The 14,862-nt window shown below is 48.0% G+C and overlaps 2 protein-coding genes across 3 annotated transcripts in view; both read left to right on the forward strand.

Moving 5' to 3' along the window:
* The window catches only part of TP53I11 (tumor protein p53 inducible protein 11), a 104,254-nt gene that overhangs the window by 62,451 nt on the left and 26,941 nt on the right, over positions 1-14,862 (forward strand). The gene's annotated exons all lie outside the window — the stretch shown is intronic.
* LOC107122964 (uncharacterized protein K02A2.6-like) lies at positions 6,204-9,673 on the forward strand (the record flags this gene model as incomplete). Its single annotated transcript, XM_015426115.1, has 3 exons — positions 6,204-6,555; positions 7,039-9,088; positions 9,619-9,673. Coding segments are annotated over 3 exons (2,457 nt in total), but the record flags the coding sequence as incomplete, so codon positions are not given.

Raw genomic sequence — 14,862 nt, forward strand, 5'->3', positions numbered from 1 at the left:
CAAAGCATCCATTTTCTCCAGGGGAACTGATCTCTGTCATCTGGAGATCAATTGTAACAGTGGGAGATCTCCAGCTCCCACCTGGAGATTGGCAACCCTAGGGGGAAGTCAGCTGCACAGCAGGGGTTGTAGAGAATGGTTTGATGGCTGCTAGGCCAAGATTGGCAACAATAGTTCCCCAGGAGCCCCATCGTAAATGCACCATACAATTCCTAATGATTTTCCAAAACACTACTCTGTTGATAAATTGCAGCATTTTGAAGTAGCACCAAAGCTTTAAGATCTTTCCAGCTGTCACCTGGAGACTGGCAACAGCTTGTCTGGAGTGTGGGCAGTATGGCATTGTATCTGTCTGAGGTCCCCCTCTTCCTCCTCCTCCTCCTCAGATCCCACCCTCAGCAGGCTTCATCCCTAAAATATCCTGGAAGTTTCCAACCTGGAGTTGGCAACCCTATGTCCTTTATCTGCCTGTCTTAAGTTTTACAACCCCCCCCCACAGCCTCTGCCTAGGGAGCAGCTGACATCATTCTCCTTTCCCAACTGAAAATTCCAACTGCCTTGCGGGGGGGGTGAGTTTGAGGTGTGGAATGGAGTAAGGTCCAATCAGCTACCATATGCAAATGACCTTGGAACGCTGGGCGGGACTGCACAAAGCAGCCAGTCAACACAGCCAGTGTCTTCTGAGCGGCAGTTTTTCCGGCCTAACACTAAGGAGGTGAAATTTAGAATGTTCATATAGAACGTTCAAACTGAATTATATATTATTGTTGATTAGGGTTTTTTAGAAAGTCACTTATAGTCCGCCTTTCTCACTTGGAGTCAAGGCAGATTACACAGAGTGAGTCAGTACAAATGAGAGAATGGGGCATGCAATAAACAATGCATTAACATTGGTGGTGTAGAACTAATCAATCTTAAAACAGAATTGAAGCAGAACATAAGTCTTAACATGGCACATTAAATGATACAAAAATTACATAGCAGGATCTTAGTTTCAGTAAGCTAAACGCAGTAGCATAGACTGCAGTCCTTAATAATTTAAGTCACTTTGTGAATCATTTAATACAGTGCAACTCTATTGACTGCATAGAAAAAGCTCTCCTGAATAATTCAGTGTTGCATATTTTGTGGGAAGCCAGGAGAGTGGGAGTCTTTCTGACCTCCTCAGCCAGGACATTCCATAAGGTGGGGGCCACAACAGAGAAGGCACGTGCATGGGCAGTTGCTGATTTTGCCCCTCTGCAGGTTGCCTGCATTCAGACAATCACATTAAGCATAGTTAATTAAACCATTGTTTTGTGCAGTGTCTGAACTAAGCCATCATGCTCAAGAAGCTACTTGGAGCCAAGTGAAGTAACATCACAAAGCCACTTACATCTTTCAACACTAGAGTTGTTACATGACTGGACTGGGAAATCACATTTAATCATCATCATAGCATGAATAAGCAGTGTTCCCAAAATTGTTCAGGAAAGCACAAGCTGAGTACAAAGGAAGGAAAAAGAAACTCTGGGAATCTTTCAGTATGTGCTGTGATGTATAAAAGTGGCATATGAAACCTTTAGTTCTATCCAAGTTCCATCATTTCAGATGTTTACTAAATTACTGCACAATGCAGACAGGTTAATACAAAAATGATGCAAAAATGATAATATATTAACAGTTCCTTGCAAGAGTGACTATATCTATGCTAAAGCTGGCGGAAAGCAATCTACTTCTTGTGCTTGTGAAACAAATTGCTTTGCCTTTAGGGTATTGTTTTATTCCTTTTAAATCTGTCATGGAAGTCTCCTTACAGCATTGTAGCAAATTATTTGGACAGAGTGAAGTTTTTCAGTGGCGAGGAGGGATGTACCATCTCCTTTCTCTCCTTTCTCCTCCCTCCTCAAATCTCATAGGGGGTAGGAATTAGAGTTGAAACAAATCTGTGGGGAGATGTTTTGATTTTTTTAAATGCACAATCAAAGCCTGCAACAGATTCATTTTCAAAGTTGGCATTGTGAAATGGATAATGTGCTGAACTTATGCTTTTGGAAAGAATAATTTTAGCAGTAATGCAGTACTAGATCCAGAGTCACTGGGTTTGTGTGTGGAGATTTTCTGTGCCTCTCCTTGCTTTGTTCAGTAGACAGTCTCTGATATCAGGCCATGCTATCAAAAGTTAGAACTTCTTAATAGCTGTGAGTCCTTTCTCTGATATTTTATCCTTCTCCTTAGTAGCCACCCCCAGGGATTGCTAGTAAACTGGATTTACTTGGGTAGTTTATCTTGGAAAAACTGGATATTAACACGGCAAAACAACAACAACAACTGATTGATAATCCCCCTTACAAGCATGTGGTTAGTTAGCCAAGGGACTAGGCTTGCTCTTTAAAATATACACAATGCACTAAACTGCACTCAAAGAAATACAAAATGAAATAATACTTGTGTTTGAATAATGTAGACTGGCATTTAAGATCTGTATCAAAGAGCTGTATTTCATGATTTGGGAACCAAAATGCTCTCTGAGCCAGAATCTCTTCCTAGTGACTGTGGACATGTACAAAGTGAGAACCCCATTCTATATTATAAACACATCATGAAAAACTAGGATGGGGAATGGCTCTCTCTCTCTCTCTTTTTATGCTGGGTAAAACAGGCATGTGTGCCCTTCCGAAGGCCTCAGGCATGGGGGAGAAGTTATCCTCACCCTAAAGTGGAACAGTTTTCAAAATTAATATCTTGTCTACTCCTTTGGTAGTCAAGCCATGTTCAGATTGACTTGATTAGCAGAAAGAGGTACATTTGGAATGATTTGCTGTTATCTGTGGTTGCTAGACTCAATCTGCGAACAGCAGATAGTGGCTGTGTGCCAGATGGCCACTTGTTAATAAGAATTCAGGCCCAAGCAGGCACAGACTTAAGAGAGGATTAGATTTAATTCTGAGTATTTAATGCAATATATTCCTGATTCTATGTAACATGATAATGATGATCACAAATAAGATTGCCTTGTATTTTTCTTCTGATTGAGCACACTTTCAACCTGTTTTCTAGCTATCAGGATTTTTTCTGTTGGGTAGAAGAGTACATGGCTGAGACTAACAGTTCTCAGAGAACAACCATGCAAGTTGGCTTCTTTAGCGTGATGGCTTAGTTCAGACACTGCACAAAACAGTGGTTTAATTAACTGTGGTTAATGTGATTGTCTGAATGCAGGCTGTTCCATTGTCTGTGGTTAGCTGGATTCCATCGAGCCAGTATCTAGTTTATTAACTACAGTCGTGTGGTTTCACATGATGTATGAACATAGACATCCTGCCCTTTTCGCCTTCGATGCCCTCCCAAACTACAGAGAAGGCAAGAAAAGCAGCATTTGTCCAGGCAAACCAGGACAGGAGTCATCATCTGTAAAGTGATTCCTAGTCTCAGAAACTTACCATAGTTAGCAATAAATATTTGGTTTTGTATTATGCGTGGACTGAGCTTATGGTGGTGGTGGTGGTGATGATGGTAGGATTTTAGGCGCAAGATGTAGAAGCTGCTGAAGCCAACACATGAGGTTAAGAGGTATTTCAACAATTTGAGAAGAACCTTTCTTAGGACAGTTTTGGGGGGTAGCTGCGTTGGTCTGCAGTAGGACAGTCAGATTTGAGTTTAGTAGCACCTTAGAGGCTGACAATATTTTGGGGGTATGAGCTTGATGAAGGAAGCATTGCCTCTGAAAGCTGAGACCCCAAAAATCTTGTTGATCTCTAAGGTGCTACTGAACTCGAATCTAGCTGTTCTTAGGAAAGCTGCATAAGGTTACTTCAAGAAGTTGCTGTTTCCCAGGATTTATTAAAATTGCTTTATGGAAGCGGACAGCATTACAGTTTTATGCAGTGACTGGGCAGATTCACAATATGCAGATAGGCCTATTGTGGGTTTACAGGTAGGAAAGCAAGAAGCAGAAGAATGAAGAACTGCAGGTTATTTTCAGTAAGATAACAGGTGGACTCTCATATTTAAGTCCTGGAATAAGTGACTGTAGCAATCACAAAAGCTATCCTAGATTCCCTGTTTATCTTCTAGGGCATGTTTATCCAGAGAGCCCACCACAGAGAGCACTTTCTTTCTCTGCCCTATAATTTGCAATGAGACTGGATCCCCCACAGTGGAGATGTCAGATAGTTGCTTGGTGTTTTTAAAAAGCTGCTCTTACACAAAACAAAAGGAACAAGACGGCTGAACACTTTCAATAATTAACAGGGAAAGTAGCTGTTAACTGCCAAGGTTCACTGCCTTGATCGAATGGAATATTCACAGGGAAAATTGTCCTGACTAGAAAAGATTTGGTGGTGGAAAGTGCCATCAAGTTGCAGGCGACTTATAGTCACCCCGTGTGGTTTTCAATGAATGGTTTGCCATTGCCTCCCTCCCCGGACTTCCTTGGTGGCCTCCCATCCAAGTACTAATCAGAGCGGTCCCTGCTTGGCTTCTGAGATCTGATGAGGTTAGGCTAGCCTGGGCCATCTGGGTTAGGGCCAGGAAAGATTTAGTCCTGATGAAATGAAGTGTTTACTTTGTCATTAAAAAGGAGTTTGGACTGCAGATCAAAGTTTTTAGGTAACTGGCAGTTTTGGAGCCATGGGAGTGCTGCTTTATACCACCAGGTAAGGTCAGAAGCTTAGGGTCATGTTATAGGTGCCTGCCAGGCAGACAGGAATTGAAGCATCATTTGAATGTGGCTCCCATATCATTACTGGGCCTCACAAACCAAGAGAGAACTTAGTTGCACAATGGGAATATTTCGTATATAGGCCTTTTTTGTGTTAGAAATGTTTTCCACATCCTCTATCCTGTCATATTGGGAAAAGATAGTAAATGTTTCCTGCAGGTAAATTTATGTGGTAGGAGAAGTAAACACACAAACCCAGCTTTTTTTGAACACGTGAAGAATGCTGTGCAACCCTTCTTTCTCATCTGTCAAGTGATACTAAAAGAATAATATTGAGGCAAGAGGGAAAAGAATTCTACACTCTCTGTGTTGGGATTGGGGTTAAAGTATCAGTGTCAATGATTTTGAAATCCCTAACATGTAACAGACTCATGCAGCACTCGGAGAGGTGGTTTGATCATGTCAGATATACAGTTTGTAATAGAATATGTAAAAGGTGTGCCTTGGATCTAGGGTTTGGATCCTCTAATACGGACCAGACAGAATCACTCCTCTTGAGTGACAATTAAAACTCCAGATTCCAGTGCTTAGCTTGGAGTGTGTCTAGTTTACAGTAAATAATCAGTTTCTTGGATTCATCAGTGGATGTTCTAAAGAAGGCAGCAAACACTTAAAATACTAAAAATAACATTTCAAATTAAAAAACCCCTTTGTTAAAATATTTTAAACACACACAGACCAAAGTGATACAGCTTCTACAACCCACTCCAGTTAGCATTCTGGCTGCAGCATTCTGTACCAATTATAGCTTCTAGACAGTCTTCAAGGGCATCCCCACACAGAGCGCATTGCAGTAATCTAATCTGGATGTCACCAGGCATACAACTACAGTGGCAAGATCTTTTCTGACTTCCGGTCGGGGGAAAATGGCGAGTTGACGCACCCTGTACGAGCTCAGGGTGGACGGTGGCTCTTTCTGACAGTTTGGGCAAGTTTTTGTCCAACGCGACTGTAATGTATTCATAGCTGCCATGAGTACAGGTGGTTTATGTGAATCATCACATAGGGAAGCAATGTTAAGCTTCGTCTTGGACAGAGCATCCTAGTCCAAGACTCACGACCCAATCACATTCAAGCAAGCTGCAAGCGGGAACGTTTGTGATTGGTCCTTATGCGCTCAACCTGATAGGTTGTTATGTGTATAGTGGGAGTGGCTATGTTAGCCGGGAATGTTTAAATACCAGGCAGTTTCAATGGGCAAACTGTTCGGGCTATCAGATGTTGTACCGTGTCGAAGAAGTGAACAAAGAGCTGAATAAACTTGAGTCTTTGCTGAAATCACTCTCCGACTCATTGTTAAGCGCCGGACTTAACAATTGGCGACGAGGATGGGATGCTAGTGCGGGTAGGCAGCCCCGCTACATCCAGACCCACGACGGACAACGAAGAGCAGCAGCTCGCCGTGGCCAGTCAGCAACGGGCACCACCAGAGCCGGTGGCAGCGATTGCAACGATGGCCAATAGCCCGAAGTTCGAGGCCTTCGAACCAGCGACCGAGGACTGGGACTCCTACCTGTCAAGGTTCGGGTTCCACCTCGAAGCCTCCGACATCACGACGGAGGAGAAGAAGCGGGCGACGCTCCTGAGCTCTTGCGGAAAGAGCGTGTTCGACATCGCCCGGTCCCTGGTGGCACCAGCGGACATCTCGACCGTCTCGTACAAGGACCTGACCGAGAAGCTGCAGGCACATTTCTCCCCGAAGCCGGCGGAGATTGCGTGCCGGCATGCCTTCTACAAGAGGGGTCAGGCGGCCAGCGAGTCGGTGGCGGAGTTTGTGGCTGCCCTACGAAAGGCGGCAAGGCCCTGCAACTTCGCGAATGTGGAAGAGGCCCTCCGAGACCGGCTCGTGTGCGGTATGAGGGACGACCGGCTGCAGCAGAGCCTGTTCGCTAGAAAGGAGCTGACCTGGGCAACGGCCTACGACGAGGCCATCGCCGCGGAAGCAGCCGACAAGTCGACCCGAGAGGTGCGTCAGCGTTTGGCAGCGACGGAGCTGCGCGTTCACCACCAGGGGGCCGACAGTGACAGCGAGGGTAAGCTGAGTGACGTCTGCATCGTCAAAAAGAAAGCAGACCAGCGGACCCCAGTGAAGACTTCGACCAGCCCAGCCTGCGCAGGCTGTGGCGGGAAGCACCCACGTGAGCAGTGTTGGACGAAAGACGTCCCCTGCCGTAAGTGTGGCAAAATGGGCCACATCGCTCGAGCCTGCAGAGCAATTAGGAGGTCCACGCCAGAAGCATCACCCCGGAATCAACGCTCACGAGCAGCACATCGTGAGGACGACCGTCAGACGACATCGAGCCTGTCAACCAAGCCTGCGGTTCATCGAGTCGGAGAAACGGGGAAGATCCACGTCACAGTCAACCTCAACGGAGTGCCCTGCAGCATGGAGGTCGACTCCGGATCGTCCGTGACCGTCCTGTCCTCCCACACCTGGCAGCGCATGTTCCCGACCAGGAGCCGGCGGCGTTTGAAAGCCGCTGAAACGCAGGTGTCCGATTTCCAGGGGAGGCGCATTCCTCTGGCGGGGAGGGACACCTTCATGGTCGAGTTTAAAGGGAAATGTGTTGAATTGTCTTGTTTGATTGCCGAAGGTAACCGGGTGAATTTACTTGGGTTGGAGTGGTTTGAACCACTCGGTATAGCACTTACTGGAGTGAATGCAGTATCGGAAAATAAATGGGCTGTACTATATAAGGAATTTCCTGATGTGTTCGGGGGCGGTCTGGGAAAGTACAAAGGGCCCCCTGTGTCTTTTGAGCTCGATCCATCTGTGACACCTATACGGTTGAAGTATAGGAAGGTGCCAATCCCGCTTAAACCACGGATCGAAGCCGAGCTGGACAAGCTCATAGCCCAAGGAGTATTGGAGCCAGTCCCATTTAGCAAATGGGAGACGCCTATAGTCACGCCAGTAAAATCGGATGGCTCCATCCGAATATGCGCTGACTATAAGTGCACGATCAACCGTGCCTTGCAGCAGCATTCCTACCCTGTCCCGGTAATCAGCCACGTCCTGGCGTCACTGGGAGGGGGGAAAGTGTTTGCAAAGTTCGACCTCGCCCAAGCCTACCAACAGCTGCCTGTGACCAGGGAGGCGGCTGAGGCGCAGACAATCGTCACCCACAGAGGGGCTTTTCGAGTGAACCGGCTCCAGTTTGGGGTAAACGTGGCTCCAGGAGTGTTCCAAGGCCTCATGGAAGGGTTACTGAGGGGAGTTCAGGGGACTGTCCCTTATTTTGACGATGTGTTGGTGGCTGGGAGGTCCGATGAGGAACTCATGAGCAGAGTTCGAGAGGTACTGAAACGGTTCTCTCAAGCGGGACTTAAGGTGAAACAGTCCAAATGTATAGTGGGTGTTCCCAGTGTGGAATTTTTGGGGTTCAGGATCGACGAACATGGTGTCCACCCCACAGAGGACAAGGTGAGGGCAATTAAGGATGCCCCATGTCCAGGGAACAAAAAGGAGCTCCAAGCATTCCTTGGACTCCTCAATTTTTACCACGCCTTCCTCCCCCACAAGGCGTCGGTAGCGGCCCCACTACATGCCCTCCTGCACAAAGAGGCAAAATGGCGGTGGGGGTCAGAGCAGGAACGGGCGTTCAAAGGAGTCAAGGCATTACTGGTGTCCAATGCAGTGTTGACTCACTACGATGATAATAAAATGTTGGTGTTGGCTGCGGATGCATCTCCTTATGGGGTGGGGGCGGTGCTCAGCCACTTGATGCCAAACGGCGAGGAAGCTCCCGTAGCATTTTATTCCCGCTCACTGTCAAGCGCGGAGAAGGGGTACGCCCAGATCGACAAGGAGGGACTGGCGCTTGTTGCAGCAGTTAAAAAGTTTCATGACTTTTTGTATGGTCGGAAGTTTCTCCTTGTCACCGACCACAAGCCCCTGTTGGGAATCTTTGCCCCGGACCGGCAACTTCCCAACATCATGTCAGCGCGGATGCTGAGGTGGGCTCTGTTCCTGTCCGCCTACGATTACGACCTGGAACATCGGCCGGGTAAGGCGATTGGTCACGCGGACGCTTTGAGTCGCTGCCCTCTGCCCGGCCTGGACTCAGACCCAGCTCCAGCTAGCGAGGTGTTAGCGATTGATGAACTGTTCCAGGCTCCGATCACCTCTAAGGACATTGCGGCTGCGTCCGCTAAAGACATTGTGATCTCCAGGGTCTTGAACTGGGTTTGGAGGGGGTGGCCTGTGGGCTCCGTGGAGCCAGCATTTGCGTGTTACAAAATGCGTCAAAACGAGCTGTCTGTGTCAAAGGGATGTCTTTTGTGGGGAAGCCGGGTGGTGGTCCCTCACAAACTCAGGGAAAAAGTGCTGAAATCACTTCACGAGGGCCATCCCGGCATGGTCCATATGAAGGCGCTAGCTCGCGGGTACGTGTGGTGGCCCAGGCTAGACGCCGACATTGAAGAGTGGGTTCGGGTGTGTGAGCCTTGTCAGCAGGCTAGGCCTGAACCACCAACCGCCACTCCTCAGAGATGGGAGTCGGCGGGAAAGCCCTGGTCGAGATTGCACCTCGACTTCGCAGGGCCAGTACAAGGGCAAATGTTTTTGGTAATTGTAGATGCTTATACCAAATGGTTAGAAGTGGCTCACATGCGATCGACCACTTCTAGCGCTGTCGTCACAGTGCTGCGACAGTTGTTTGCCACTCACGGGTTGCCTGACGTACTCGTGAGTGACAACGGCGCACAATTTACTTCCGAGGAGTTCAGGAGGTTCTTGTCTGATAACGGGATCAGGCAAATGACGGCCGCGCCGTTTCACCCGGCCTCAAACGGGCAGGCCGAGAGAATGGTGAGAACAACTAAAGAAGCCCTTGCAAAGCTGGTATGTGGTGATTGGGGGGTGAAACTAGCTTCGTTTCTCCTGAGACAACATGTTACCCCTTGTTCGGCGACAGGCCGCAGCCCGGCCGAGATGTTAATGGGTCGCCGTTTAGCAACGCTGTTAGATAGGTTGCATCCAGATCTGAACGATCTGAAACCACAACCACAGACCGAGAGTCCGAAGGTCCGGACATACGAAAAGGGTGAGCAAGTGTATGCTCGTAACTATGCCAGTGGTCACTCGTGGCTTCCAGCCACTGTCACCGATGTTATCGGTACTAGAATGTATGTGGTACGGCTTGCAGATGGACGCAAGTGGCGTAGGCACATAGACCCGCTGAGGCAGCGGTGGGCAACTGACCGTCCGACCGTGCAGCCGGCTGAGTCTGCGGAGGAACCCCCATGGCCTTTAGAAGAGGCAGGTACTGTAGAGCCTGAGGGCTACAGTAGCGGTCAAGAGACAGGGCAGACCCCTAATTTTGAACCGCATGCAACGGACGGGGATGTTCCTGACTCTGAGGTCCCAGAGTCAAACGGAGTACCACTGAGGGACAGATGCCCTGAGACGAGTTCACCTCGTAGGTCTCAGAGAACGAGACGTGCACCCACCTACCTAAGTGATTACGACTGTTCATGAGGTATTTTTGCTTAGGGGGGAGGGAATTGTAATGTATTCATAGCTGCCATGAGTACAGGTGGTTTATGTGAATCATCACATAGGGAAGCAATGTTAAGCTTCGTCTTGGACAGAGCATCCTAGTCCAAGACTCACGACCCAATCACATTCAAGCAAGCTGCAAGCGGGAACGTTTGTGATTGGTCCTTATGCGCTCAACCTGATAGGTTGTTATGTGTATAGTGGGAGTGGCTATGTTAGCCGGGAATGTTTAAATACCGGGCAGTTTCAATGGGCAAACTGTTCGGGCTATCAGATGTTGTACCGTGTCGAAGAAGTGAACAAAGAGCTGAATAAACTTGAGTCTTTGCTGAAATCACTCTCCGACTCATTGTTAAGCGCCGGACTTAACAGCGACATCCCCCAGTCGGGGGGGATTGACTAGCAAGCAATAAGGTCCAAGGGAAGGTTGAGATTGGTGTGATCAAGGCTCGGAGGAGGCTTGTGTCACACTTTGATCCCCCCTCCCGGAGCGGGAGTGGCAAGATCTTTTCTGACCAGGAAGGGCAGCAGCTGGCTCATAAACCAAAGCTTGTAAAAGGTGCTACTGGCCACTGAAGCCTCTTGCTAATCCATCAGGAGGCCTTGCTCCTTTGTGTGTGTGTGTGGGGGGGGGAGTGCAATCCTATTCAGAAAATGAGACATTTCAGTTCCTGGGTCAAATGCCTCACTAGTAGCATCTCTGTTTTGCTGGGATTAAGGTTCATTTTGTTAGCCCTCTTCCATTCCGCAACTGCCTCCAGGCACCTGTTCAGTTTCTGCAGCCTCCCTGGGAAGACTTCTAATATCAATTTATAGCTGCTATACAGGTATTTCACTAGCAAGTCACTTATCCTGCACCTACACTGCAAACTTGTACTTTTACAGTGATAACATACATTAGCAGGGAAGCACCTGCATGTTAGGTAAAGGTTTCCCTTGCTCGAAAGCCAGTTGAATCCGACTCTAGGGTTGCGGTGCTCATCTCCGTTTCCAAGCTGAAGAGCCAGCACTGTCCAAAGACATTTCTGTGGTCATGTGGCTGGCATGACTAGACGCCAAGGTGCACGGAACACTGTTACCTTCCCACTGAAGTGGTACCTATTTATCTACTTGCAATTTCTTGCTTTCAAACTGCTAGGTTGGCAGGAGCTGGGGCCAGAGATGGGAGCTCACTCCATCATGCAGCACTCGGGTCTCGAACTGCTGAACTACTGACCTTCCGGTCTGCAGTTCAGCGTCTTAACCACTTGAGCCACCACATGTTAGAGCCAAGCTTTCAACCTCTATTCTCCCTCCTTGGAATTCAACATGGCACAGTTCTCTGCTCCTCCATTTTATCCATATAACAGGCCTTTGAGGTAATTTAGACAGAGTGACTGTCTCCAGGTTGTCCAATGAGCATTTATGGCTGAGTAGAGAAGAACCAGGGGCTTCCTACTTGTAGCCTGACACTCTGTCTACCACACCACACTGCTTCTCTTTCTTTGGAAGACTGTAAAATAACATGGATAGGTGCCCATTAGGTCTAGTGCTCTCCTCTTCTCTTGCTCCCACAAACGTCTTTCTCCTATTTTATGAGCTTTTCTGGGAGGTGATGGACGTGTCAAGACTAGCAAGGTGGTTTTTGAACACTTCCGTATTTTCCGGTGTATAAGACGACTGGGTGTATAAGACGACCCCCCACTTTTCCAGTTAAAATATAGAGTTTGGGATATACTCGCTGTGCAAGACTACCCCTCTTCCAATGCACACAAATAAAGATTGAAAAAACGGCAACCCTGTGAATTAATGACCTCCAAGGCGTCCTGTCATTAATAGCCTTGCTCTTTTCCTGCTGCCTCAATGTTAGATAGGAACTCTGCAGCAAGTGATGCTCTATATTCACGGTGCTTGGGGGGGAGCAGTCGGAGGGCTTCTAGTGTCCTGGCCCCACTGCTGGACCTCCTGATGGCTCCTGGTATTTTTGGCCACTGTGTGACACAGTGTTGGACTGGATGGGCCATTGGCCTGATCCAACACTGGCTTCTCTTATGTTCTTAATGTTCCCTGGCATTACTGTCTCTTCCAGTAATGTCTTCTCATAATGTGACCAAAGTACAATAGCCTTAGAGACCCAGGTTCAAATCTCTGATCCGCTATGGAAGCTTGCTGTGTGATTTTGGGTGCCACACACTCTCACCTAACCTACTTCACAGATCCCTGGTGATGATACACTGGAGTAGGGGAGAATGATCATTCTGAACCACTTTGGGTCCCCAATGATACCTGCCTGGTGTAAATCAAGCACTGCTGCTTCCCCTATTTCTAATAGGAGCCTCAGAGATTAGCAAGAGCAGCATAGGAGGAGGAGCCAAAGCAATGCAATCTCCCCCCTTCCTGGAGTTTTGCAAACACCCAGATGCCTTTGTACTGCTGGGGATGGGGGGAGGGGGAGAGAATGCTTCTGTCTAGCACTAAAGTGTGCAAGCACTTCAGGCAGGGATGCACCTTCTGGGTAGATGGCATTTCACTTCCCTACTGCCTGCCTCCAATCTCCTGCTAAACAAAGCAGGGCTGTTGGACTCTGATTGTGTCTCTCAGTTGCAAACAGCAGTGAAAGCGGCCACGGACAGAGGCTACAACAGACCAGGACTAACCCTGTCTACTTGCATCCAGTCCCCTTGCTATTCTGCCAAAGAGGATCTGATCAACAGCTCTCCAGAAAGGAGTGGGGGGGGGGAATTACTTGCCATTGATCTTTTACATTGGGGACCGCTTGGAAGCCCAGCGCCTGCGGCTGGCTCCCTTCCCAGCTAGCTAGCGCGCGCTCTAGCAGGAACCGACCCATGAATACCGTATTTACCGGAGTATAAGACCACCACCCCATTTCTGAGACGATTTCCCTGGGTTTAAAAAGTCACCTTATACACCAGAAAATACGGTATAATCATATATGGGCAGATGGCCTTGACCTGGATAGCCCAGGCTAGCCTAATCTTATCAGATCTTGGAAGCTAAGCAGGGTCAACCATGTAATAGTGTTAGTGTCAGTGTTTGTATTTGAATGGGAGACCACTAAGGAAGGTCCAGGGTTACTACACAGGCAACCGCAAACCACCAGTGAATGTCTCTTGACTTGAGAACCCTATGCCAGGAGTGTTGAACTCATTTCTTATGAGGGCCGGATTTGACATAAATGGGGCTTTGTCAGGCCGGGCCTTGTGTGTCATAAAATGTAATGCCAGGTAGCAGAGATATCAACTTTATAAAGGACACAGAAAAACACAATTAAAGATATTATAGCAGCTATTTCATTAGGGCCCAACATTAAGGGTTAATATTTCTCTGCAAAACTGAAGTTTCTTGAGTTTGTTGAACTCTACATTTTAACCCTGCCTGGTCCCAACCCCCCCCCCCAATATAAACTATAAATGGTCTGAGCCTAGGACCCAGGGGAAGAACATGAAATGGCTGAGCATTGCAAGCTCCCCCCCCCCCATCTACTCAGAGTGGCAGTGGTTCTTCAGGGTCTCAGGCATTTTTTTTACAGGATGGTGTGAGACAATTATTTTAGGTGTCCTCTTCAGCACTTGCTCTGCTATTATTCTGTTGGAGCTCCACATTAGGAGGGTGTGTGTGTGTGTGTGAAAACTAGTATTTCTCTGCAAAACTGGAATCCCTTGAGTTTGTGGAACTCTATATTTTAACCTTGGCTGGTCCCAAACCTCCCCCACCCCACACACCCTTAGAACATGCCTGCCTAAACCGTCAAGGTGGGTGAATGATGAGATTTTGCAAAACCAGTTTTAAAACAAAAAAGAAGCACAAGGATACCAGCAGACGGACCCGCACCCGAGCTCCTACCTGGAGCAGTGGCTGGGAAGTTTGGCAGCTCTGCCCTCTGCTTCCTGCTCTGAGGCAGCCCCACCCTCTGCTCTTTATACTCTCATGCAGCTCAGGCTGAGAACAGTGAAGATGGACAGGAGAGGGGGGGAAAGAAGAGAGCCCCACTCCTGGGCTGGATTAAAGGCCTGGGCAGGTTGGTTCCAGTCCGTGGGCAGCAGGTTTGACACTCCTGCCCTATGCGATCACCATAAGTCTGCTGCAGCTTTATTTATTTATTTTATTTATTATTTAGATTTCTATCCCGCCCTCCCCGAAGGCTCAGGGCGGCTAACAGGGCATAATGCCAAATAAAACCATAAAACAGTATATTAAATTACATAACAATCAATAACAGTTAATAACATCATAAAACATTTTTGGTGCTCCTCTATTCCGGTTCCGATGTTAAGATTTTTAAAGCAAAATGGTGTCCTCAATGTCCTAGCTAGGCAGCTGCAGCAGTGCATATCCCACTGCCTTGCCGTCCCCTTAAAAAAACCCAAAAAACCGTCCTGTTCCCACCAAAGATGCCCGCATCAGGTGGCCATATATGGAAGTCATAGGGCGTTGATGGCATAGTGGTGGTGGCGGCTCCTATTTGAAAGCCTGGCAGAAGAGCTCCGTCTTACAGGCCCTGTGGAACTGTACTAGGTCCCGCAGAGCCCGGATCTCCTCTGGGAGCTCATTCCACCAGATAGGAGCCGCGACCGAAAATGCCCTAGCCCTGGTCATGACAAGTTTGGTAGTCCTGGGGCCTGGAACATCCAGTAGATTTTGATTCCCCGGCCGTAGTTGA

Source organism: Gekko japonicus, unplaced genomic scaffold, assembly GCF_001447785.1.
Source record: "Gekko japonicus isolate JY-2015 unplaced genomic scaffold, Gekko_japonicus_V1.1 scaffold171, whole genome shotgun sequence".
Taxonomy (NCBI): Eukaryota; Metazoa; Chordata; class Lepidosauria; order Squamata; family Gekkonidae; genus Gekko; species Gekko japonicus.